The sequence below is a fragment of the Entelurus aequoreus genome, linkage group LG08 (genome assembly GCF_033978785.1).
Source record: "Entelurus aequoreus isolate RoL-2023_Sb linkage group LG08, RoL_Eaeq_v1.1, whole genome shotgun sequence".
Lineage (NCBI taxonomy): Eukaryota > Metazoa > Chordata > Actinopteri > Syngnathiformes > Syngnathidae > Entelurus > Entelurus aequoreus.
Window position 1 is genome coordinate 35381128 of NC_084738.1, and position 27526 is coordinate 35408653.

The 27526-nt window shown below is 40.9% G+C and overlaps 1 protein-coding gene and 1 long non-coding RNA gene across 3 annotated transcripts; one reads left to right on the forward strand and one right to left on the reverse strand.

The window, feature by feature from the left end:
• Nucleotides 1-2015: 2015 nt before the first annotated feature.
• On the reverse strand, nucleotides 2016-23377 carry LOC133655834 (uncharacterized). 2 transcript variants are annotated; one of them, XR_009827054.1, is made up of 3 exons: nucleotides 23274-23377; nucleotides 22707-22879; nucleotides 2016-2994 (listed from the first exon to the last, which is right to left on the reverse strand). It is a non-coding gene; the product is annotated as an uncharacterized LOC133655834 (long non-coding RNA). The 2 variants fall into 2 exon arrangements; XR_009827055.1 differs by lacking the exon at nucleotides 2016-2994 and adding an exon at nucleotides 18362-20204.
• On the forward strand, nucleotides 22734-27322 carry LOC133655833 (cytochrome P450 26A1). Its single transcript, XM_062056387.1, has 7 exons — nucleotides 22734-23308; nucleotides 23392-23616; nucleotides 25641-25922; nucleotides 25989-26138; nucleotides 26197-26331; nucleotides 26396-26542; nucleotides 26618-27322. Exons 1-7 carry the CDS (start codon nucleotides 23120-23122, stop codon nucleotides 26954-26956), a joined length of 1467 nt encoding a protein of 488 aa, XP_061912371.1. The 5' UTR covers nucleotides 22734-23119; the 3' UTR covers nucleotides 26957-27322.
• The last annotated feature ends 204 nt before the right edge of the window (nucleotides 27323-27526 follow it).

Genomic DNA, 27526 nt, shown 5'->3' on the forward strand with positions numbered 1-27526 from the left:
CCGATCACCACCTGGTGGTGAGTTGGCTGCGATGGTGGGGGAGGATGCCGGACAGACCTGGCAGGCCCAAACGCATTGTGAGGGTTTGCTGGGAACGTCTGGCAGAGTCTCCTGTCAGAGAGAGTTTCAATTCCCACCTCCGGAAGAACTTTGAACATGTCACGAGGGAGGTGCTGGACATTGAGTCCGAATGGACCATGTTCCGCACCTCTATTGTCGAGGCGGCTGATTGGAGCTGTGGCCGCAAGGTAGTTGGTGCCTGTCGTGGCGGTAATCCTAGAACCCGTTGGTGGACACCGGCGGTGAGGGATGCCGTCAAGCTGAAGAAGGAGTCCTATCGGGTTCTTTTGGCTCATAGGACTCCTGAGGCAGCGGACAGGTACCGACAGGCCAAGCGGTGTGCGGCTTCGGCGGTCGCGGAGGCAAAAACTCGGACATGGGAGGAGTTCGGGGAAGCCATGGAAAACGACTTCCGGACGGCTTCGAAGCGATTCTGGACCACCATCCGCCGCCTCAGGAAGGGGAAGCAGTGCACAATCAACACCGTGTATGGTGAGGATGGTGTTCTGCTGACCTCGACTGCGGATGTTGTGGATCGGTGGAGGGAATACTTCGAAGACCTCCTCAATCCCACCAACACGTCTTCCTATGAGGAAGCAGTGCCTGGGGAATCTGTGGTGGGCTCTCCTATTTCTGGGGCTGAGGTTGCTGAGGTAGTTAAAAAGCTCCTCGGTGGCAAGGCCCCGGGGGTGGATGAGATCCGCCCGGAGTTCCTTAAGGCTCTGGATGCTGTGGGGCTGTCTTGGTTGACAAGACTCTGCAGCATCGCGTGGACATCGGGGGCGGTACCTCTGGATTGGCAGACCGGGGTGGTGGTTCCTCTCTTTAAGAAGGGGAACCAGAGGGTGTGTTCTAACTATCGTGGGATCACACTCCTCAGCCTTCCCGGTAAGGTCTATTCAGGTGTGCTGGAGAGGAGGCTATGCCGGATAGTCGAACCTCGAATTCAAGAGGAACAGTGTGGTTTTCGTCCTGGTCGTGGAACTGTGGACCAGCTCTATACTCTCGGCAGGGTCCTTGAGGGTGCATGGGAGTTTGCCCAACCAGTCTACATGTGTTTTGTGGACTTGGAGAAGGCATTCGACCATGTCCCTCGGGAAGTCCTGTGGGGAGTGCTCAGAGAGTATGGGGTATCGGATTGTGGCGGTCCGCTCCCTGTATGATCAGTGCCAGAGTTTGGTCCGCATTGCCGGCAGTAAGTCGGACACGTTTCCAGTGAGGGTTGGACTCCGCCAAGGCTGCCCTTTGTCACCGATTCTGTTCATAACTTTTATGGACAGAATTTCTAGGCGCAGTCAAGGCGTTGAGGGGATCTGGTTTGGTGGCTGCAGGATTAGGTCTATGCTTTTTGCAGATGATGTGGTCCTGATGGCTTCATCTGGCCAGGATCTTCAGCTCTCGCTGGATCGGTTCGCAGTTGAGTGTGAAGCGACTGGGATGAGAATCAGCACCTCCAAGTCCGAATCCATGGTTCTCGCCCGGAAAAGGGTGGAGTGCCGTCTCCGAGTTGCGGAAGAGACCCTGCCCCAAGTGGAGGAGTTCAAGTACCTCGGAGTCTTGTTCACGAGTGAGGGAAGAGTGGATCGTGAGATTGACAGGCGGATCGGTGCGGCGTCTTCAGTAATGCGGACGCTGTATCGATCCGTTGTGGTGAAGAAGGAGCTGAGCCGGAAGGCAAAGCTCTCAATTTACCGGTCGATCTACGTTCCCATCCTCACCTATGGTCATGAGCTTTGGGTTATGACCGAAAGGACAAGATCACGGGTACAAGCGGCCGAAATGAGTTTCCTCCGCCGGGTGGCGGGGCTCTCCCTTAGAGATAGGGTGAGAAGCTCTGCCATCCGGGGGGAGCTCAAAGTAAAGCCGCTGCTCCTCCACATCGAGAGGAGCCAGATGAGGTGGTTCGGGCATCTGGTCAGGATGCCACCCGAACGCCTCCTTGGGGAGGTGTTTAGGATGCGTCCGACCGGCAGGAGACCACGGGAAAGACCCAGGACACGGTGGAGAGACTATGCTGGCCTGGGAATGCCTCAGGATCCGCCGCGAAGAGCTGGACGAAGTGTCTGGGGAGAGGGAAGTCTGGGCTTCTCTGCTTAGGCTACTGCCCCCGCGACCCAACTTCGGATAAGCAGAAGAAGATGGATGGATGTTGGTAGGATAATTTTGTATGTTTTTGTTGTTGAATATTTGTATATTCATTAAAAAATATATGAACATGTCATTATTCTACGTGAAGGTTTGCACTTGTGGTATATATCCATTTTTCTTTTCCTCCTTGTGTTTCTCCTAGTAGTTGTTTCCTGTTTTATGATCATTTTTTCTGTTTAGTTACCATGACGACCAAGGGAAGGCGGGGTACCTGAGCACACCTGTCCTCGGGAATGTCAATAGACCCCATGTGGCTCCTTAATATTAAATAAATTAAATTTACTAAATACTGTTCTGATTTGAACTTGGGTTGAGTTTATTCGTGTAACTTGTTTTTGCTACTACACTAATGTCATGCTTTCACATCATGATCCTCCATTATTATTCAAAACTGACTGGTGAGATTTCATCTACATGTCAGGATCAGCTTACGTCGGAGTAGGACCCCAACGCAGAGAAGAAATAATGTGAATATAAACTAAAAGCGAAGTGAGGGGAAAAAAAACCTAAGGATGCACACAAAAGGTGTGGAGAGGAAACAGTTAACACGTGCTTTATACAAATAAAATCTATTATTATTATTATTATTACACGGCAGCGCCGGAAGCAGAATGAGAAGCATGACTGGAGCCAGGGCAGAGGAGGTGTACACGACTGGAAGGGTGAACCATCAGGAATTTACAGGCGCCGAGTGAATGGACTGGAGACCTTTAATAGTCAGGAGGAACTACGTCTCAGGTATGCGTGCAGGTGGCTCTGCGCCGGCCGTAGTCCAAAAACCTGGCACTGCAACAAAAAGAAGACATGCAACAGCCGAGCTGCCAGATCATGACACAAGTGACTAACAGGCAGAGTAGGTTATAAATATTTTCAAAAACAAGGTGAATCGTGACTTTTCGCTTGCAGTAAAATGTTGCTTTTATGGCCATAACGACAGTAAATGATTTCCGCAGGTGTCACAGCGGGTCTCCTCTGGGTTAGCGTGAGTCTGCAAAGTGCTATTTTGAGTTATGGCGTTGTAAACACCAGAATTTATCCTCTACACTTGAACTCTGGGTCACCCCTCCCGCTCTCCTGCTTTATCACACCTGAACTGCAGAATCCTGTTTCACATGTTCACATTGTAATGAGAAAAAGACGGCGGCAGCAACATAACTCGCTGGAAACCCACTAAGCAATTTGTTGCTGATGTTTGGTCCACTTTCAACAATGCCATTGAATAATGTCAGGGGACAAAATGGCTACTACGGGTGTTTAAAGTCGTTATTTTAGAACAGGGGTGCCCAAAGTGGAGCCCGGGGGTTGAATTTGTTTGGTTTGGCCTGCCAAAAAGTGGCTTCCCAAATATAATACATATTCACACTGACCTCTTTCAAGCTCACTTGGGGCACACCGATCGGATATCAGTTTGATATCGGCATTGGATTATATCGGCTTGCATGTTAAATGTCCGATACAAGCAATCTTGCAGCGTGTTGTCTTGTGCAAAGTTGGACAGATAGTTAACATCCAAATGTCCTCCAATAAGCACACAAGGTTGCTCTTTTCCTGTATTTTAGTCAAGTCATTTACAAAAGGTAAACATGGTAGGCTATAGGCCACTAGGAGCTAGCAGCTACACAACAGCTAAGCACACAATAGCACACAAGACATACAGTAGACACGTAATAAGTGTCCTTCATTGAACTATGTTGCAGTCTAAAACAGCACATTTAGAAATATAAACAATTATTAAATAATTATAGTTGCATATTACAGATAAAGTCTTCAGTAACAAATGTGTCTGCATTATTCAACTTATGGGGTCAAAACTCATAACTTTCACTTCAGCAGTTATTGTGACCACTATGCACCACTCCAATTTAAATAAAGCATAAGTCAATTCCTGACTGTTAATAATAAATAGCTTAGTGTTTTTCATGCGTACCATTGTTCTCTATTTGACTAATTTGACTTGAAACCTTTTCTAACATTGCACACTACAAAATAATACACTCAAAGTTTGATATTACGTTGTCATTGGGGTCCATAAAATACTGATCACGTTATTCCCGAGATAGCGTTAACGCCTTACTTAAGAACTCTCAGTTTTGGTTCATCTCCTGCCAGAATTGGTCTGGTAAACGGCAGATCAGTGGCGAACAAAACGTTTCCACTCAGGGATTTCTTCGAGTCACGCTGTCTGGACTTCATGTGCATAACGGAGACGTGGCTCTGTACCGGTGAGTCCAGTGTTTTCTCCGAACTTCTGCCGGCAGACTGTTGCTATTTTAACTCTCCTCGTGCATCAGGCCGTGGAGGAGGAACGGCGACACTTTATAAAAATGACTATAAATGTAAGCAATGCTTTCGTTCGTCATTTTTTGCCAGCTTTGAATTGTCTTTATTTGAGGTGTGTCGCGCTGACGCGGTGATGTGCGCTGTCATTTACCGCCCGCCCAAATACAATAAGGACTTCATCAATGACTTTTCGGACTTTTTAGCAGGAATTATGCCCCGCTATGATCGTGTCCTCATTGTTAGAGATTTTAATATCCATGTATGCTGTCCCGACAAACCACTGGTGAAGGATTTTTTAAACCTTATTGACTCTTTTAATTTGACACAGTTTGTGTCTGGCCCCACACACGGACGTGGTCACACGCTTGATCTTGTCCTTTCATATGGTCTACCTGTGTCTAACTTGGACATTTGTGACAATGTGCTTTTAGACCATATGCCTGTCATATTTGAGGCCAGTTTTAACTGCTTGACAGCTGGAGCGCGCGCTCCTGCGCGTCTCTGTCGAGTTTTTAACCCTTCCACTGCTGGTCAGTTTATTACTGCTTTTAACCGGGTTTTTTTACCCTCTGACTCTGTTTTTTCTAGCACAGAGTCTGTTTTTTCTGACACTGAGAAACTCAATGTATTGTTTGACTCCACCTGTGACACAGTCTTGAACTCAGTGGCTCCTTTAAAAAAAACAAAAAGGCCAAAACTAAATCAGAACCCTGGTTTAATGAGAGAAGCCGTGCGATCAGACGTGAGTGCCGCAAAGCTGAACGCAGGTGGAAGAAGGACAAGCTTCAGGTGTCACTCCAGATTTTAAAGGACTGTTGGCATCGATATCAGAGCACAGTAAAAGGGGCAAAAAGAGAACATTTGGCAAACATTATTGCCTCAAATAGTCTTGACCCTCGTGTTTTATTCAAAACCATTGACTCTGTTCTTAATGCCCCTCAGCCTACATGTTTGGAACCCTCCTCTGAATTGTGCAATGCCTTTTTAAAGTATTTTATTGATAAAATTGCCACAACGAGGGCTCTCATCTCTGTTCCGACCTCTGACCCTTCTGTCCCGTTTAACTACTCTGCTGTTTTTAATCAGTTTGAGCAAGTGACTCTGCGGCAGTTACAAGAGTTAACTAATCATATGAAGCCCTCAGGTTCCCCCCATGATGCTGTCCCTCCTACATGTTTTAAAGAAGTGTTTTCTTGCATAGGGCAGCCTGTTCTTAACATTTTAAATAGCAGTCTGTTTTCTGGTGTGGTTCCTACCAGTTTTAAACACGCCGTGGTTCAACCGCTTTTAAAGAAACCTGGTCTGGACAGTTCAGTTTTAGCCCATTTTAGACCCATTTCTAAGCTGCCTTTTCTCTCAAAAATCTTGGAGAAGATTGTTTTTACCCAGTTAAACACTTTTTTAGAGGACTCTGATATTTTAGAAGTCTTTCAGTCTGGGTTTAAACCCCTCCATAGTACCGAGTCAGCATTAGTAAGGGTTTTTAATGACATCTTTCGAGCAACAGACTTAGGTGATCATGTGATTTTAGTTTTACTCGATCTAACAGCAGCATTTGATACGGTGGACCATAATATTTTAATTAGCTGCCTACAACATCAAGTGGGCATCTGTGGTACTGCCCTGAGTTGGCTGAAGTCATATTTGACTAACAGGACCTTCTCTGTAAATGTTGCTGGTTCTGAATCTTCTGTTGCTCCCTTAACATGTGGGGTCCCACAGGGCTCAGTTTTAGGACCACTGCTCTTTTCTATTTATTTACTTCCCCTGGGCTCAATCCTAAGAAAGCATGGTATTTGTTTTCATTGTTACGCTGATGACACACAAATTTATTTTCCGTTAAAGAAAAATCATGCCTCTTCAATACAGCCATTACTTGCTTGTCTTGATGACATCAAGGCCTGGATGGCCCTAAACTTCTTAAACTTCAATGAAAAGAAGACAGAAGTAATAGTGTTTGGACCTAGTGGTACCTGTGAGCTTCCCCCTGTTGACTTTGGCCCCTTGGCTTTGTACGTTAAGCCCATGATCACCAACCTGGGTTTTCGTATTGACAGTGATTTTAAATTGGACCGTCAGATTGGCACATTGGTGAAAGCCAGCTTTTTTTATTTACGTCAGCTGGCTAAGGTTAAAAACCTTCTTTCTAGGCAACAGTTTGAGACAGTAATCCATGCCTTTATTACATCTCGGCTGGATTACTGTAACGCTTTATATTTTGGAATTAGTCAGTCCTCCCTCTCACGTCTGCAGCTGGTCCAAAATGCAGCTGCCCGACTTTTAACAAATACAAGAAAAAGAGAGCACATTACTCCTGTTTTAGCCTCCCTCCACTGGCTGCCTGTGTCTTTTAGAGTCCATTTTAAAATGATCTTACTTGTTTTTAAATCCTTACATGGTCTTGCCCCACCTTACCTCTCTGAGCTGCTCCACCTCTATGCCCCCACCCGGTCCCTTAGGTCAGCTGATCAGCTGATCCTGGAGGTACCCAAATCCAAGCGTAAGCTCAGGGGGGACAGAGCCTTCTCTGTTGCGGGCCCCAAACTCTGGAATGATCTTCCACTCCATGTGAGACAGGGCCCTTCTTTGGCTATTTTTAAGACCCTTCTTAAAACCCATTTTTATTCACTGGCTTTTAACCCAGCATGAGACTTTAAACTGTTTTTAACTTTTAACTTTTTTAACTGCTTTTTATCTAACAAAATTGTTCTTAGGGTAAGTTTGTATTTGCTTTTTTAATGTGTATTTTACTTCTGTTTTAAATTGTATTTTTTAGTCTGCCCTTTGCCTTTATTTCTTTGTGGTGTACAGCCCTTTGTTTTTCAACTGTGGTTGTTTTTAAAGGGCTTTATAAATAAAGTTGGTATGGTATGGTATGGTATGGTTGATTTTAGCAGCGCCAGTGGACCAAAGCAGTAATGTTTATTCTTTCTTCTTCTTTTAGTTTTCTGGTGGCATGTTGGCATTGCCATCAACTTGAGCTTATTTGTGTAACCACCCTCCTCAATATTGCTAAGTGCCAGTGAAAGTGATACAGACCACCTCAGGCTACGACAGAGGTGTCAATTAACTAGTTGTAAGTCCATGTAACCTCCCAAAAGTTATGAAAATATTTTGTGAAGGTTGAAAAATTACTTAGTGCTGCTTTAAATCCTTATTTTCTCTGAGAAAGAAGAACAATTTGTTACTGTTGGTTCGACCGTGCTCCTTCGTTGTCGTCAAAGCTTTCTATTTTGCACGCTTCAAAATATTTTATAGCCTTCTTTAGCCCTTATTCAACACATTTTGTAGTCTTATCAAATTTACAAACCACTTGCTCATTTTGTTTCACCGCTTCACCTTCAGCTAGCTAGCTGCTAAGCTAGCGTAGCTAAGCTAGCCCCAGTCCAATGCCCACCGTCGAATAACTTGACTCAGTGAAGGAAATAATGTAAGTATGCCTTTGTGTTTTTTTCTTGCACACTTCTCATGGAGAGGTTGTCCCTGCTCAAGGGACGTGTCTGCCAGTAGCAGAGTAACTTCCTAACTTAAGATGCCATGGACACGCTTGCTAGCGTTAGCCGTATTGAGCTAACTAGCCCAGTTTGTAGCAGCCCTGAACAGCCTACAAGCTACTGTGAACCGGCTAAGACGCATACAGATTTAGCTTGTTAGCTCGTCTTACGCAGTCTACTGGGGACCACACTGAAAAATTGGGGGTCCATAACACAATCGCGTTATATAGAATATATATGTTTTCATGTAACAACACCAGAACGTCAGCAGTGGTAAAGGAAAGCACAACAATATATTGTCTGTGAAATGGACTGTTAGCATCTCTGCTCCATACGGCCTATACTCAAGACCCTATTTATCGTATCTAAAGTGAAGAAGGACACTCCTAAAGCTCACGTAATCATTTTTGATAATTTAGCAAGGGTAACTAGTTGCCATCTATCTTTGTTATTTGCACTAATTAAAAGGAACTTTATTATTTACATTTAGGCCAGAAAGTTCGGCCACTCCTGTTTTTGAGTCTCCCTTAGAGGCCTACTGAAACTCACTACTACCGACCACGCAGTCTGATAGTTTATATATCAATGATGAAATCTTAACATTGCAACACATGCCAATACGGCTGGATTAGCTTACTAAAGTGCAATTTTAAATTTCGCGCGAAATATCCTGCTGAAAACGTCTCGTATGATGACGCTTCGCGTGACGTCACGGATTGTAAAGGACATTTTGGGAAAGCATTGTGGCCAGCTATTAAGTCGTCTGTTTTCATCGCAAAATTCCACAGTATTCTGGACATCTGTGTTGGTGAATCTTTTGCAATTTGTTCAATGAACAATGGAGACAGCAAAGAAGAAAGCTGTAGGTGGGAAGCGGTGTAATTCGGCCGGCTGCAGCAACACAAACACAGCCGATGTTTCTTTGTTTACATTCCCGAAAGATGACAGTCAAGCTTTACCATTGGCCTGTGGAGAACTGAGACAACAGAGACTCTTACCAGGAGGACTTTGAGTTGGATACGCAGACGCGATACCGTGAGTACCCAGCTGCGGCTTCCAAACATTTGATCGCTTGCCCGTACGTGCGTGCCGCTATGTGCATGTCACGTACGTAACTTTGGGGAAATATATGTGCTGTATGAACTTTGGGGAGGAAAAACGGTACTTTGGGCTGTGGGATTGAGTGTGTTGTGCGAGTGTTTGATTTGTATTGGCGGGTTATATGGACGGGAGGGGGGAGGTGTTTGTTATGCGGGATTAATTTGTGGCATATTAAATATAAGCCTGGTAGTGTTGTGGCTAATAGAGTATATATATGTCTTGTGTTTATTTACTTTTTTAGTCATTCCCAGCTGAATATCAGGTCCCACCCGCCTCTCACAGCATCTTTCCTATCTGAATCGCTTCCACTGCCCTCTAGTCCTTCACTCGCACTTTCCTCATCCACGAATTTTTCATCCTCACTCAAATTAATGGGGAAATCGTCGTTTTCTCGGTCCGAATCGCTCTCGCTGCTGGTGACCATGATTGTAAACAATGTGCAGATGTGAGGAGCTCCACAACCGGTGACGTCACGCGCATATCGTCTGCTACTTCCGGTACAGGCAAGGCTTTTTTATCAGCGACCAAAAGTTGCGAACTTTATCGTCGATGTTCTCTACTAAATCTTTTCATCAAAAATATGGCAATATCGCGAAATGATCAAGTATGACACATAGAATGGACCTGCTATCCCCGTTTAAATAAGAAAATCGCATTTCAGTAGGCCTTTAAGGATGCCAAAGCACTTCAGGGTGAGGCGCAAGATGGTCTTTTGGTTAATACAATATGTCAGAAAAAAAAAAAAATGTTTGCCTTAATTCTGAAAACCCCCTAAGCTACTGCACATTGTAGCTGTTTGATGCCCACCGGTGGGCAATTAGGGGAGAAGATAAGTACATCCTTTTTCGTGAAAACTCAATGTTCACATCAAATATGAACATAGACCGGTGGATGACTCCAGGGCACCATGTTAGACTTACGCTACATTTACACTGGAGGACAAAGTGGCCCGAATAAGATATTTACAAAACGTTATCTTTTCCAGCTGGCTGTTTAGATCAGTGGTTCTCTAACTTTTTCCACCAAGTACCACCTCAGAAAAGACTTGGCTCTCCAATTACCACCATAATAACGAACAGTCAGATACTATAGCGTAGTAGGCCTAATTAATCATTAAAAACAAGGCAGAGGTTTTGCTTAACATGTATATTTGGCCACTATAAGGTTACACACAGTGTGATGTGATGTGTTTGAATATAAGAATATAAAACACTGTCCTTGAACCAAGTGATTACTTGGTGTACCACTAGATGGCGCCTGTGTAGCACTAGTATTTCATGTACCGCAGTTTGAGAATCACTGGTTTACATACTTAAAAGATGATCTTTAACAGACTCCAGTGCAAGTGTGCACAGACCTCAATGTAGCCCAGACGTCACTTGCATGCGCAGTTCGATAAAGTGTAAACAATCAAAGTTGACCAGAAGTTGATCTGTCGAAATGTTCTTGTAGATGAAGAGTTGACTTGTCACTAACGCTACAAGTAAGCAATTATTTTACTATATATATTACTTGATATCTAAATCGGCGGTATCATTTTTTTGATGCGGCAGCAGCGTAAGTCAGCTCATTTTGACAGAAATCCGGATTTTGTAACGGAACACAAAAGTTGCTACTGCGCGAGAAGACATGGACACCACACATCAGCGTGTTGTGGGTTTGTGTCGTGGCTGTTGTGTAAGCAGTGGTCCCCAACTACCGGTCCGTGACGCATTTTCTACCGGGCCGCAGAGAAACATTAAAACATTTATAAATAGATGTACAATAAAACTCCTCATAGGAAGTCGCCATTTGTTATAACTTTGTGACATGATACAATCTACATTAATGTACATATCAAATATAAATGTGACAGATTGTAGCCAAAGGCTGATTTCCATCTGCAGTCCCCAGCAGGTTGATGATAGTAAATATCTCATTGCAAAGAAACAAGCCCAGGGCTCCCACTAATTCAGCATTATACTGAGTTGTATTTTTCATGCACTTATTTTTGCTGTATTTATCTGGCTCAAGTGGAAAGCCAGTCCCTTAAAATAATGACTACATTAAACCGGTCCGTGGTGCAACCAGGTTGGGGACCCCTGGTGTAGAGGAAGTAGGCAGATGATATAAAACAACTGCAGGGGGAGGATGAAGAGAATTGCAGAAAGGAAAGTGATCGTGCTGCGTACGCGAATGATGACGTAGAAGTCGCATTCAGGTCGCATGTCCGACTGAAGTCACAGTTGAAAAGATCACATTCCAATCGGATTTAAACGACCTCCTGTAGTGGCCCAAATCTGATGCGAAAAGAACGGGTTTGAAGCCCTTTGAAGCATTTAGATCAGGGGTGTCAAATTCATTTTAACTCAGGGGTCCCATGGAGGAAAATCTATTCCCACGTGGGCCGGACAGATAAAATCATGGCATGGTAACTTGAAAATACAACTACGACTACTTCAGATTGTTTTCTTTGTTTTACTCCGGCCAATAGTAGAACAAGCACATTCTGAAAATGTACATATTACAAATAATCCTCTTGACAAAACACTTAAAGTTAGTTGAACATTCTGAGGGAAAAAATGGTGCAGCTTCAAAAACACCATGAAGAACACAATGAATTTAGACCTAATCTCAGTGTATCTACAAAGCAATTAAACTTTAAGTCACAGTTCATCTAGGATTGAACACAAAACAAAATAAAGTATAAATAAAAACGCTTCGACGTATCAACTACCTCATTTGTCATTTCCAATGTTCACTTTCATAAAATTTGCAAAGAAGACAATCATTTCTACAGAACTGTATCAATGTGCAGTGTCTCATGCAGCATTTGAAGTGGGGTTACCAACTGTTTATTTTACTCCTGTTTGATTTATGTTGGGTTGAGGGGGAGGAGTCGCAGCCCCGCTTTATCGTGTACCTCTACCTTGGATTACTTGCTCACCCCGGTATAAATTATTTGCTTGCCTAACAGAATTGCTATTGCGACATCCAGTGGACACATTTATAACAGCAGCTCAATTTTACACTCAGCAAACTCTTCTCCGCATGTTTCACATCCGTGGTTTAGACTGACAAAAAAACTATCCGATCTGTGTCACTTGAGGGCAAAAACATCAGATTTGGTGTGCAGTGTAAACGGGGCCTTAGAATCCTGTAAGAGTGGACAAGTCAGGGACAACTATGAATTATTCACATTTGTAAAATGTTAATTTTGGAGGTAATGACAATAAAATAAGGATGGAACTGGTGGGTGAACTAAAGAAGGTCCAAAGCAGGTTTCACCTTCAATGGTCAGTCACTTTCCTGATGTAGTCCTTGATACAAGTTTTTATGGCACTGATACCTTTTTCTGCATCAGACTGGGGTTGTTCCATTTACAATGATATCTTGACAGTGTGCCAGAGTACCAATGGAAAGAGTCATTAAAGGTAAAAACAACAAGGTATTTTAAGGAACGATCACCCTCCAGAGATGATTTGTGTACGCTGTGTTTCACACTCTCCTGGAGAGAAGCCAAAGTGTGAGACAAGAAGGATGGGAATGTTACAGGTGTTTAACGGAATTCTTCCCGTACAGAATGTGAGTAAGGAAAGTTTCCACAGTCGGATTGTCAACAAGTAGAAGCAGGCCGTGGCCTTGACTGTAAATTTCAGTTAAACTGTTTGTGAGTCATTTATCGTAAAAAAAATATATATATCCATGCGTTTTCTATGCAGCTCGTACTCATGAAGGTCCCGGGTGAGCTGGGGCCTATGTGGTGTACACGCACAACTGGTCTCCAGCACATCACAGGACACGTACTGTATGTGGACAAACAATCCAGTTTCACAAGTCTACAGACAATTCCTTTGACTCTATTTAAGCTATATGTGGTTTCCTATTTTTATTATTTTTAACAAATGTGGCATGATCTCACATTAAAGTTTGGACTTCATTATAAGTTCCCTTAGTTTCTATATTTAAAATATATATATATATATATATATATATATATATATATATATATATATATATATATATATATATATATATATATATATATATATATATATATATATATATATATATATATATATATATATATATTTGTTTTTAACCTTTATCCAGGAAAGTCCCTCTCTTCCTCAAGGGAGTCCTGCATTAGATGCAAGGTCGGTGAAGTGTCTTGCCCTGTGATTAGGATAGAGAAAGTTGGAATCGAACCTGGAATCCTCAAGTTGCAGGCACAGCCACTCCACCATCCGAGCCACACCGCCCTGATTATTTCCTGTCTAGCACTCTTATTTGTGTTTCTACTTCCTGTTTGCCTCCACCAATTCTCTTGTCTGAGCGCTGGCTCCCTCGTCTGTCCCTGATTGGCAATCAGGATGTTTTTTAGTCAGCCCAGTTGGCTGAACGGGGCTGGATCATTTTGCTTTGTACCTCGACGCGCCGCAAAGCTTCCCCTATTTTTCCTGTGCCTTGTTTTTGTTTTTTGTGCACTTTCCTACCGCAATGTTTTTCCTGTGTTTTCCTCTAGTAGGGACGGCGTGGCAAAGTTGATAGAGTTGCTGTGCCAGCAATCGGAGTGTTGCTGGTTACTGGGGTTCAATTCCCACCTTCTACCTTCCTAGTCACGTCCGTTGTGTCCTTGGGCAAGACACTTCACCCTTTGCCTCTGATGGCTGCTGGTTAGCGCCTTGCATGGCAGCTCCCGCCATCAGTGTGTGAATGTGTGTGTGAATGGGTAAATGTGGAAATACTGTCAAAGCGCTTTGAGTACCTTGAAGGTAGAAAAGCGCTATACAAGTATAACCCATCTATCATTTATCATAGTAAAAAGGTTTTTACCTGCTGGCTCTGCTTCCTGGGGTCCAGACCAACAATGCTAACAAACAACTGTAACAAAATTTGAAAAATAATCACATGAAAAAAATGATGTCTTTTGAGCAAAAAATCTAATTAAGTACACATTTTAGAGAAAGAAACATAAATCTCCTGTAAAACTAACAAGCATTCTCAAAAGCAAGTAGCAGTATTACCTTGTCAATGCACGACTTGGGAAAACGTTTGAACTGAACGGTTTACGTCACTTGCGTGCAGTACCTGGCTTGAAGCGAGCGACTACATGGGTACTATAATATTTAACTATTTGAGGTAAGCATTTTAAAGTAAAACTTTGCATGTAAGCATCCGTCCGGTAAACAAGTGCATTTACCTTTATTCTGTTAAAATATCAAAGACATACAATAGTAATTCTGTGGCAGATCAGCTCAGTTTGAGTTTGACGTACACTTAATTGTAATATTCCACAGAACAAATATGTTGTTTATTTAAGTGTTTGGAAAATTGCTGCAGGCTAACATTATGGAGCGTTTAACTGAATATTGTTTAAATTCTCTGGTTAACTAGACGGCTTGTACTGCACTTGTGACTGTAGCTAATTAAGAGGAGCTGATTAGCCATATTATGCAATATGCAGTAAAATGTTGAATATACACAAATATTCTCCAAACAATATAGAGTATATAAATTCAGAAACCATAATATATCTATGCTAGTATTAACTAATACAGTACTACTCATAATTGGATTGTTGTTATTGTTTTATATAGATATATATACATTTCCATGCAGTCAACCATGTCTTGTGTTTTTTGCCAGCATGGAAAGTTTTCCAAACTATTAAGATCTCCTGTCATACCACACTGATCTAATTGAATCTAAAACATGTTTAATGAAATAAAATGCAAAGGGTATCAAAGTGGTCGCATTCCAAACATGTGTTAGAATATTGGAGCATATATATTATACACTTAAATTCACTGAAATACATACATTTGTCTTGAACTTTATTTGATTAAGCGCACACACACACACTACTATCTACATTGATGTGCCTGTGTTTTGGTACGTCTGCTACCTTGGAAAGAATAATATCTCTGAAGGTGCAGCAATGTACAGAGAGTCTTCCCATCCAACCTGATGGAGCTTGAGAGGTGCTGCAAAAAGGAATGGGGAAAATTGCGCAAAGATAGGTGTGCCAAGCTTGTGGCATCATATTCAAAAAGACTTGAGGCTATGAATACTTATGTACGTGTGATTTTTTTTAGTTTAAATAAATTCACAAAAAAAAACGTTTTCACTTTGTCATTATGGGGTATTGTGTGTGGAATTACGAGGACAAAATGAATTTATTCTATTTTGAAATAAGGCTGTAACAAAACAAAATGTGGAAAAAGTGAATAAAAGCAGTGAATACTTTCCGGATGCTTTTTTTTCACATTTAACACACTTATCTAACATTTATCTAATTTTCATCCCATTTGAGTTTAAATTAAATGTTAACTCTAAATGTTATACTTAAATATAAATAATACATTTAAATCTAAAGTTCATTGTTAAATATAAATGTTAAATCTGAATCTTAAATCTAAATTGAAATGTTAAATCTTAACCTAGATGTTAAATCTAAATGTGAGGGCTAAATGATCAATCTAAACCTAATGTTAAATCTAAATATTAACGTTAAATCTGAATCTAAATCTTAAATGCAAGCATGCATCTTTGTGTCGTCCTTGCCAGTTTCGGGTTTTAAATGGCTGTCAAAGTGTACCAACATGTCGGAATACCTACTCACATTTCTTCTGTCCAGGTGAGAGGCATGACTTATGATCTATAATAAACTTACAGGGAGCAAGGAAGCAGCAGACCACTTGATGATGTAAACATAGGCACACAGGAAGTGATCACGTTGCCGCTATAAATAGTTCCTCTGTGTTAGCGTTTATAATAATAATAGCACTAATACTTGGTCAATATTCAAGTCACGAAATGTGAATGTAGTATTGTTGGCGCTTTTTGAATGGTTATTTATTGGATTTTATGGGCGGGATAGTGGAGCTACCATTGGCTCTGTTGTAAGCGAGCCTTTTTTTTTACATTTATTTACAAGTCAGAATGCATTAAAAAAATTCCATCTGTCGTTATGTGCAGTTCCCCTTTAAATTGAAACCTAAATGTTCAATCGACATCTAAATGTGAGTGCTGACTCTCTCACCAATGTAAAGATGAGTATTCATAAAATGCCAATGTTCAACCAATCCAAGGCCTACATTTCAAAGACACAAATTGACCTCTGCACACACACACTCACACACACACACACACACACACACACACACACACACACACACGCACTTGACACACATGTTATCATACAAAGACTCCACATACAGTTTGAGGAAGTGCTGGTTTTCTGCGCCCTTGTTTGCCGGTGGTGTTAAAGCCCTCCTCTGCACGCGTGCGCCGGCATGTGCCTGCCGCCGGTGACCCACTGTTGAACCCGCACATTTTTACAGCGCGTATGCACGCAGACAGAGAGAGAGAGCGGGTTAAAGTCTTCCTGCAGATAAGGAGGAAGTTGAAGTTCAAACGTCACACTTTGCACACATTTTATTTTCAAAAGAGAAAGGGCAAGGTGGAGTTTAAACATTACAAATGCATGTTTTTAAGATGATTTATGTACAATACAAAGTAGAGTGAGGTTCATTTCTGAATCTACCCCATCCTCTTCAATGCCACCCTGAGCAGTGTGCATCAGCCACCAGATGCGGAGCAAAGTCATTTTAACTGTGGGCGCCACTTCCGATAAAGGGATTACGATAGTGGTGGGCAAAGCACAGCATGTGGGCCACATTGACCCGCCAGGATCTACAAGACGTCGGCGTTGGATGGATATCTGACTCTGGGAGTTAGTGCGCTCGCAATTAGGTTGTTAAAACTCTTTGATAAAGATGCTATTTCAGCACCCTCGTGTGGTTCAAATAGTATTTATCCTCAAGGGAGCTCAGGCGTTGGAAGAACACTTGCCTTTAGGAGTGGGCGATACGGCAAATTATGGTGTCCATCGCAAACCAAGTAAATACAGGTCGACGGTACCTTTTGCTTTACTTTGTGATACTTACTTATCAGGGTTATTCAATGACTTTGTGATTTTGATCAAAACACAGGACAACGATTTTGGTTGGTTGGTTGAAATGTATTTTGAACATGTACACAGTACCAATATCACATATTTTACATATTTCCTTTACAACCTGACCAAAAAGGAGTAGGTAGAAGCAAGGCTTATTTAACACTCCCCCTTTTTATCTTCATAGCAATTACTAACACATACTTCAATCAATCAATCAATCAATCAATGTTTATTTATATAGCCCTAAATCACAAGTGTCTCAAAGGGCTGTACAAGCCACAACGACATCCTCGGTACAGAGCCCACATACAGGCAAGGAAAACTCACCTCAGTGGGACGTCAATGTGATTGACTATGAGAAACCTTGGAGAGGACCGCATATGTGGGCAACCCCCCCCCCCTGTGTTGCAAAAGAGGTCAGATAGAATAATGCATAATGTTGGATATAGAGAACATTCAAACTGTTTATTTATTGAATCTAAAATAGGGGAATTCAACGACTTAGTGCATTTACAAACCGTTAAAATTATGTCTCTAGGGGAGACCGAAAGCAATGGATGTCGAGTGGGTGACTTCCTGTTCTGAATTTACATTTACATCAACGTGTTCTAAATACACCAGCTCTTCTCATAAGAAGGTAAATCAGTTATGATTCGCTTGATCAGATGGATAACATTTCATTTTCAATAAATTCATGACGTTTATTACAATTCTTCTACTTCGTACTTTGTGAACACTTTAAGTTTGATCAGTCTCTTAACTGAATCATATTAGAACTTTGTTTGATGTATTTACTTTATCCATTCCATAATTGAATTCCACATACTGATATACTAAAGGTTTTAAGTGTTGTATGTGCATACAAATGTTTTAAATTACATTGTTCTCTTAGGTTATATTGCTCCTCTTTTGTTGAGAAGAATTGTTGTACATTCTTGGGTGGCAGATTATAGTTTGCTTTGTACATAATTTTAACGGTTTGTAAATGCACTAAGTCGTTGAATTCCCCTATTTTAGATTCAATAAATAAACAGTTTGAATGTTCTCTATATCCAACATTATGCATTATTCTATCTGACCTCTTTTGCAACACAGGGGGGGGGGGGGGTTGCCCACATATGCGGTCCTCTCCAAGGTTTCTCATAGTCATTCACATCGACGTCCCACTGGGGTGAGTTTTCCTTGCCCTTATGTGGGCTCTGCACTGAGGATGTCGTTGTGGCTTGTGCAGCCCTTTGAGACACTTGTGATTTAGGGCTATATAAATAAACATTGATTGATTGATTGATTGAAATGTAATTCAACGTGAAAAACGACAGGATGTTGACTTCTGATGCATCCAGAGGTGGGTACAGTGGCCAAAACGTGTACATAAGTAAGAGTACCATTACTTAGGAATAATATACCGTTACTTTAGAATATTATGACTAAAAAGTAGTCGTCCAAATAATTCCTTGAGTAAGAGTAAGTATTAAGTGGGAAAAAAGTACTCAAGTACTGCATAACTGGTGAGTAACTTCTGAATTATTGAGTAACTAGTCTTTAACTTGCACTACAACCGTATGCGGTGAGTGTTTAGGTGTGTGTGTGCATGTGAGAGCAAGGGATACACGGCTACAGCATCTGCTGTACCACAAAAGCTGCACATTTTCCACTCACTTATGACATTAAAACTAGACTAATGTTTGCATAACGTTAACTAAAACATTTTTTTTTTAAAGTTGGAAGTGTTGGAAGTGGAATTCTTGTAGACTGAAATGTGAACATTTCTACGGACACAAAACATTATATAAATATTTTTTTTCTGACTTTAGTAAACATTGAAGAGTTGTGCAAAAATACTCAAGTAAAATTCAACAGTATGTTGTATTACAACTACTCCTGACAAGTAAAATGTATCCAATAAGTTAAATGAATGTAACAGAGTAAATACAGTGTTTTACTACCAACCTCTAATTGCAACACATAGGGCCCCCCCCTCCATGTAGGCAAAACACGGGCTGTTCAGAGGGCTACCCCCGCCCCTCTTTAGGGGCCTCGTTTTGCGTGAAAAAGTGCATGTAAAATGTCAATTAGTGAATGACATGGCGCGTCATATAACATTTTACTGCAAACTTATTCCAAACCCCTTCCTGCTACGTCATTGCGTACAATATAATGGCAAATTTCACCTGCAATTCTTATCATGTCCTGTAGTGCACGGTGTCAGTGCTGGGCTGATGATTTCATGTGCAAGGTTTAAATCCTGGTCAGGGTGGTGCCAGGAACATATGTAACTTTATGTTAAATGTGTTCGATTGCACTAAAAACTTATATTTTTTAATTGTTTTTCCCATTACTTAATTTTTGTACAAAACATAACATGCATAAAATTTAATTATTCTAGTTTCTTCTTCACAAAAACACTCACACAAATGTAAAAAGTATGTTGCAATAAAACTACTCTGACAAGTACAATTTACAATACAAAGTATACAATTCCGAGCCACTTTCTGCTACGCCATAGATATTAATATAATGACACATTTTTCCTGACATTCTCATCATCACCTAAGGCGCGCAGTGTTGTTAGTGCTGAACGTAAAGGGAAGCAATGCTGCCAATGGAACTGGTGCTTTACAGAGAGTAAATGGGACAATGAAAAAGGAAAATTAACTCCAAATTCTTCAGGACAACCTAAAATCATCAGCCCGGAAGTTGGGTCTTGGGCGCAGTTGGGTGTTCCAACAGGACAATTACCCCAAACACAGGTCAAAAGAGGTAAAGTAATGGCTAAATCAGGCTAGAATTAAGGTTTTAGAATGGCCTTCCCAAAGTCCTGACTTTGGGACTGTGGACAATGCTGAAGAAACAAGTCCATGTCAGAAAACCAACAAATTTAGCTGAACTGCACCAATTTTGTCAAGAGGAGTGGTCAAAAAATCAACCACAAGCTTGCCAGAAGATCGTGGATGGCTACCAAAAGCACCTTATTGCAGTGAAACTTGCCAAGGGACATGTATCCATCTTCTTCCGCTTATTCGAGGTTGGGTCGCGGGGGCAGCAGCCTAAGCAGGGAAGCCCAGACTTCCCTCTCCCCAGCCACTTCGTCCAGCTCTTCCCTGGGGATCCCGAGGCGTTCCCAGGCCAGCCGGGACACATAGTCTTCCCAACGTGTCCTGGGTCTTCCCCGTGACCTCCTACATGTAACCAAATATTAACATTGCTGTATGTATACTTTTGACCCAGCAGATTTGGTCACATTTTCAGTAGACCCATAATAAATTCATAAAAGAACCAAACTTCATGAATGTTTTTTGTGACCAACAAGTATGTGCTCCAATCCCTCTATCACAAAAAAATAAGAGTTGTAGACATTTTGGAAACTCAAGACAGCCATGACATTATGTTCTTTACAAGTGTATGTAAACTTTTGACCACGACTGTAATTATATATATATATATATATATATATATATATATATATATATATATATATATATATATATATATATATATATATATATATATATATATATATATATATATATATATATATATATATATATATATATATATACATACATACATACGTGGTATTTTTTGGTTTTTTTTGTCATAAAGAAATATAATCATGTGTGCAGACTGTATTGATCAATATTGATATATAATGTATATATTGTGTTTTTTATGTTGATTTAATTAAAAAAAATACAAACAAAAATTATTTTTTTTGAATTATTATTATTTTTTTAATTTCTTGTGCGGCCCGGTACCAATCGGTCCACGGACCAGTACCGGGCAAACGGTTGGGGACCACTGGTGTACAGCCCTGTGTTCTTCAACTGTGGTTGTTTTTAAAGGGCTTTATAAATAAAGTTGGTATGGTATGGTATACTTGCTAACTAAAACCTCTGCCTTGTTTTAATGAATACTCGGGCCTACTACGCTACTGTATTTTCATGTTGGTCATTATGGTGGCACTTGGAGAGCCACGTTTTTTCTGAGGTGGTAATTGGTGGAAAACATTTGAGAACGACTTTGAGAACACTGCATACGGTTGAATATAAATAAGATAATGCATTCAGTGCAGAATAACGCCATCATAATTTCATATCAGACACATTAGGTCAGTGGTTCTTAACCCGGGTTCGATCAAACCCTAGGGGTTCGGTGAGTCGGCCTCAGGGGCGGAGCCTCCGCCACGGAGGTAAAGACACATCTGACTTATCGTGTAAATAAAAACTTCTCCCTATCAGCGTATTATGGATACCTCCAAACAATGTTCCCTCTAATTTTCCATCTGATTTGCAGGTTGTTTGATTAATCGATTTAAACTTTTACTAGCAGATTGCAAAGGAAGAGAATACATTATATGAAACAGTACAGTTTACACAGTAAACTACATATTCCATACAATTGACCACTAAATGGTAACACCCGAATAAGTTTTTCAACTTGTTTAAGTCGGGGTACACGTTAATCAACTCATGGTAATGTGTGTAAGGCAGGCCTGGGCAATTATTTTGACTCGGGGCCAAATTTAGAGAAAACAATGTGTCTGGGGGCCGGTATTATTTTTAGGAACACTAATACAAAACCTCACAATAATGTCTGATTGAAAGCTAAAAACGTTATGACAGACCGCCATAAAAACGGAATGGAATTTCACATTTTTTTACTGAATGAGACACCCAGAATGTACATGAAAATAAAGAATGTGGGATGTACAATATTAACTATGAAGGATAAAACACTGAATATTGACAACATATGAACATCACACCCCTTCTCCATCCACATATTTTACAATCAATAAAAATGCAACAAACACAGCAAAATATGAACATGAAGGATAAAAAAACAAACACCTACAATCTGATGTATGTGATATATCACTAAGATTTAGAACTTTGTTGTAAAAATCTCCTTCCACGTCTGTCCCTGACACCCACATTTCAGGCTCTGGAAACACTCTGTGGAAACACTCCCCACCCACACTGCTTGGTGCCTCATCTGAGCTGCTGTGACTTAGATGACCATAGTAACTAATTAGATGAACATAGTAACTACTTAGATGACCATAGTAACTAACTAGATGACTATAGTAACTAATTAAATGACCATAGTAACTAATTATATGACCATAGTAACTAGTATGTCATGCAAAAGCACATATTCTACCCATTGAAATACTTAGTATAGTAGAAGACTTACGGTCATTAGAAAACATCACTGCACATCATAATGGCAGCTACACTTTCCAGCTTAAAGATCTAAAAAAAATTATTTGGGAATGTCCGGCGGGCCAGATTGAAAAGCTTAACGGGCCGCATGTGGCCCCCGGGCCTTAATTTGCCCAGGTCTGGTGTAAGGTGTGTAATTTGTTGTGAGTTCATGCACTGTGTTGGTTTTGTTCTTTGAACAAGGTGATGTTCATGCACGGTTCATTTAGTGCACCAGTAAAAAAACATATAACTTTTTTTTGAATTTGACAAAAAAAAGTTTTTATTATTTTTCACTAAAAAAAGAGTTCGTGAATGCTCATATGAAACTGGTGGGGTTCGGTACCTCCAACAAGGTTAAGAACCACTGCATTAGGCGTATTTGCAGGATGTATTACTGATACCAGCCTGAATCTTACTCGGTATCGGCTCGTACAGGTGGTATCGAGGGGCCCAAAAGTTGCAAACCTTTCTTACCGTATGTCTTTCCTATGTTGACAAGGTGCAGAGAACGCGCTTTGCTCTTGAATGCAGCCCTCCCGAGCTAATGAGTGTGTAAACTAGTCGCCTTATTGGCAACAAAAGGCGTCTTGAGGGGGAGTCCGGCAGGCAATCATCACCTTTTCTCAGTAAAATCCGCCGAGGATTGTCTGCGTGCAACAGGAGGTCAGGATTAAAAGATGGAACAAATGGTGACGCCAGCCAGCCAGCCAGCCAGGACGGGCCGGGCCGGGGGCGGGTCTTAGCGACACCCACAATTAAAGATGAACTTTGCGTGAACTAATTTATCTGCGGGAGGAGAAGGTGACAGCCCGAGTTCTCCCTTCGCCTATAAAAGGCGCCAAAGGGTCCGCCGGGAGCCTCACTCGCCGGGCTGACACTAATCCAACATGGCGCTCAGCACACTGCTGGCCACCTTCCTGTGCACCGTCGTGCTGCCACTTTTACTCTTCCTGGTGGCCCTCAAACTGTGGGAGGTCTACCTGACTCGCGGCAGAGACCCGAGCTGCCCCAGTCCGCTCCCTCCCGGCTCCATGGGCTTACCTTTCTTCGGCGAGACGCTGCAGCTCATCCTGCAGGTAAGACGACTTGTTCCCCGCTGCGCGCATGCGTACGAGACGTTGACATTCCCGTGTGCCTTTTTCGCCCGCGCTGCGTCCAGAGGAGGAAGTTTCTGCGCATGAAGCGCCGGAAGTACGGCTACATCTACCGGACTCACCTGTTCGGGAACCCCACCGTGCGCGTCACCGGAGGCGATAACGTCAGGCAGATTCTGCTGGGAGAACACAAGCTGGTGTCCGTGCAGTGGCCCGCGTCCGTGCGCACCATCCTGGGCTCCGACACGCTGTCAAACGTCCACGGAGCGCAGCACAAAACCAAGAAAAAGGTACCACTTTAGTCATACTCTCATTATTGCCTGACTTTATTTATATGTTTTCCAATCAGTTTGACATTATCATGTATTTTTATTTTCAAAACACGGTTAAACTACATTGTGTTTAAATAAATGGCAATAAATAGGATAGTAGGCATTTATTGGATTTCAATCAAACTTTATTTATGTAGCAATTTTATTTTAACCTCAATTTTATTTATATTTAATCTAAAGAAAGATATGCACTATTGATAATAACAAAACATGGCATTAGTTTATTTAGTTTTTTAAGGATCCCCATTAGTCTACACGGCAGTGGAGACTATTCTTCCTGGGGTCCAGGCAAAAAACAGCACAAAACAAAAGATTACAATGCAGTACAACATGATCAATAATACAATTTTGTAATAAAAAATAGCAACAACAAAAAACAAAAAAACAATAATTGGGGTATACGTAATAATGTTCATATCAAAGCAATATAAAAATAAAACAAAGAACCAATGGGCCTACAATATACACAATAGTGCACTGTAAAAAAAATCCTATTTTTATGGTTAATTTACTCTAAATTTTTACTGTAATTTTTCTATTTTTTTTAAAATAGTTTATAAAACTGTAGAATTGAAGACATTATCTGTAAATAAACAATCTGTCTGTTATTTTAAGTAATATGCCAGTAATGACAAACTATGTATATTTCTATTTTTTTTTACAGAAAAATACCAAACTAATTATACATAGCATTTTCTGTTTTCTTAAATTACTTTCAAATTCATGTTATATTACGATATTTTTCCGTAAAACGTTTCATGAAAATTTCTGTAATTATGTTTTTGATCATTATTTGGTTTACCATGTTTTACTTTAATTTTATGGTTTTCGTTTGACAGCCGTAGCTGCCAGTAGATGACTGTTTTTTTACAGAATTTTTTTTTACAGTGTGTACCAAAGACAAACTATTCTAAGTGACGAAAAAGTACCATAATGAATAAAATATGACATAAAGTACATACGAAATGGCATGGCACTGAGGATTGGAGGGAAAAACGCCTCCTTTGAGGTATCCACACTAAAAAAATATTATGAAATACATAAAAATTGTGAGAATAATAGTAGTAATACCAGCATTAAATACAATGGAAAATAGCAGAGTGAAAATTAAGAACTTAAGAAGAGTTTAGAATAATCAATTTAAAAAAAGCCTGAATAAAAAGGTTATTTATTATTTTTTATAACCATCTTACTGTAGTATTATCATGAATTCTATGTTAAAATGTTTAAACATCAATAATTGCATCATGTTGTTGAATCAAAGTCAAATGGGTGAATGATTGATCCTTAAAATGTCAATTGAGTGTTCCAGTTCAGTGGTTCTCAAACTTTTTTCACCAATTACCTCCTCGGAAAAAACTTAGCATTAAAGTACAGTAGCATAGTAGGCTTAAGTATTTATTAAAAACAAGGCGGAGGTTTTATTTAACAATTGTATTGAATGTTTTTGGCCGTTCTAACATTACACACTGTTTGAATATAGGAAAATAAAACACTCTACTTTAATCGAGTGATTATTTGGTTTGCCACAAGTGCTCTTTTTTTCTCAAAGTTCAGTCAACAAGTATTTCATGTTAAAACCTCAAATTCTAATACATTCAATAATAAATGTCATAATTATACCAAAATAAATAATATTTTATTGTAATATGTAATTACGTTGAAATTTTACAATTTAAAATGCCCCAGAAGACATTCTAGTGAGATATTGTTTGAAAAAAATGCAATGAAAAAAGCTTCAATTAAGTACATTGTTGACTTTTTAAATGTCAGTTAAATGTGTATTTTTGATTAATTAGTTATAGTTATATTGTTTTAATATGCTTATAACCTGCTGGACTAAACAACTAAAAGGACCAGATTTTGAAGGAATAAAATGTCTAATGGCTGTGACCTGCATGTTGGTCAGATATGCACTGGCTGAAAAGACATGAACATGACACATACTGTAGCTAACTCAGGATGGCTGTACTCCTCTGCAGGCCATCATGCGAGCGTTCTCCAGAGAAGCGCTGGAGCTTTACATCCCCGTCATCCAGGAAGAGGTGAGAGCTGCAGTAAAAGACTGGCTTGTGAGGGATTCCTGTGTACTGGTCTACCCGGAGATGAAGCGTCTGATGTTCCGCATTGCCATGAGGATCCTGCTGGGCTTCGAGCCCGAGCAGATTCGCACTGATGAGCAGCAGTTGGTGGAGGCGTTTGAGGAAATGATCAAGAATTTGTTTTCCCTGCCCATCGACGTTCCCTTCAGTGGCTTGTACAGGGTAAGTTATGGCGTGTACCGGATAGTGAGCACGAGGGCTTATTTAAACTCTTATCCTGCCTCACAGGGACTGAAAGCGCGAAACTTCATTCACTCAAAGATCGAGGAGAACATCAAGAAGAAGATCCAAGACTCTGAGAAAGAGTCCAAACATGGGGATGCACTGCAGCAGCTGATAGATAGCTGCAGGAAAAACGGAGAACCATTCAGCATGCAGGTATTAACACTTGATTCATGATTTCTCTTAAAAAGATGCTAACCTTGCTGTTTCACAGGCCATTAAGGAGTCTGCCACAGAACTGCTGTTTGGCGGCCATGAGACCACTGCCAGCACAGCCACCTCTCTGATCATGTTCCTGGGCCTCAACCCTGAAGTGGAGGACAAACTCCGACAGGAGCTGATTGACAAGGTAATGTTGGAAAAGCTTTCTGTATTGGCATGTCAAGGTCTCACGCCGCTAACGTCTCCTTCAGGAAGAGGAAGGCATGCAACTCCAGAGTCTGAACATCGAGTCTTTGGAGCAATTGAAGTACACGGGTTGTGTCATTAAAGAGACTCTAAGGATCAACCCTCCTGTTCCTGGAGGCTTCAGGGTGGCGCTTAAGACCTTTGAACTTAATGTAAGTGAAATAACTCTTTTAGGTTTGTTTTCCAAACTGTCCTCCAACGCTCATCGTGCCGCGTCCTTGTTTCAGGGCTATCAAATTCCCAAAGGCTGGAACGTCATCTACAGTATCTGTGACACGCACGACGTGGCGGATATCTTCCCCAACAAAGAAGACTTCCAGCCTGATCGCTTCATGACAAAAGCCTCGGCCAGCTCGTCGAGGTTCCAGTACATTCCTTTCGGTGGTGGGTCACGGATGTGCGTGGGGAAGGAGTTCGCCAAGGTCCTGCTGAAGATCTTCCTGGTGGAAGTGGTCACAAAGTGTCACTGTACGTTATTAAACGGGCCGCCCATGATGAAAACTGGACCGACTGTTTACCCTGTGGACAATCTGCCAACCAAGTTCAGCCACTATGTTCAAAACTAGAAATCACCTCAAAGCCATGATTTGGAAGCACTCAGGTGTTCCTAGGAACCCCCTCAACTGTTGTATATAAGAAAGTTGCTCCCATGATTTTTTTTTTTTATTATTGGCAAAAATATGTACATAATGTATATATTTGGAATGTATTTTATATTGTGATACAGTGGATTTGTAAATTTAAAAAAAAAGATGAGATCAAACTAAACATGAGGCACTATTCAGATGTTGGAACACTTTAATCAGTTCAGTGTGTATCTTTAGGATCTTGTACATATGTAGAGTGAATTTATATAACTTTTGTATCTTCACCTTATTTAAGTGACATATTGATGTTGGATTTTTATTTAATAATAAACAACTTTTTGTGGAGATGTTTTGTCATTTAATCTTCCGTATTTTGAACCCTGCGGTTTATCAAATCAAACTTTATTATATAGCACTTTTCATGCACTGGCAAACACACAAAGTGCTGTACAAAAAACAATAATAGAAGAAAACACACATACAGCACTATTGACAATAACAAACCAAAAACAAAACATGGCATGGCACTGGATTTGAGGAAACAAAGGT

Excerpts from the sequence above, each read along its gene's own strand:
- LOC133655833 (XM_062056387.1), top strand. The coding sequence starts at position 23,120 with ATGGCGCTCAGCACACTGCTGGCCACCTTCCTGTGCACCGTCGTGCTG. Across the intron at positions 23,617-25,640 it reads AGCACAAAACCAAGAAAAAG|GCCATCATGCGAGCGTTCTC; the intron begins GTACCACTTTAG and ends ACTCCTCTGCAG. Across the intron at positions 26,332-26,395 it reads GACAGGAGCTGATTGACAAG|GAAGAGGAAGGCATGCAACT; the intron begins GTAATGTTGGAA and ends CGTCTCCTTCAG.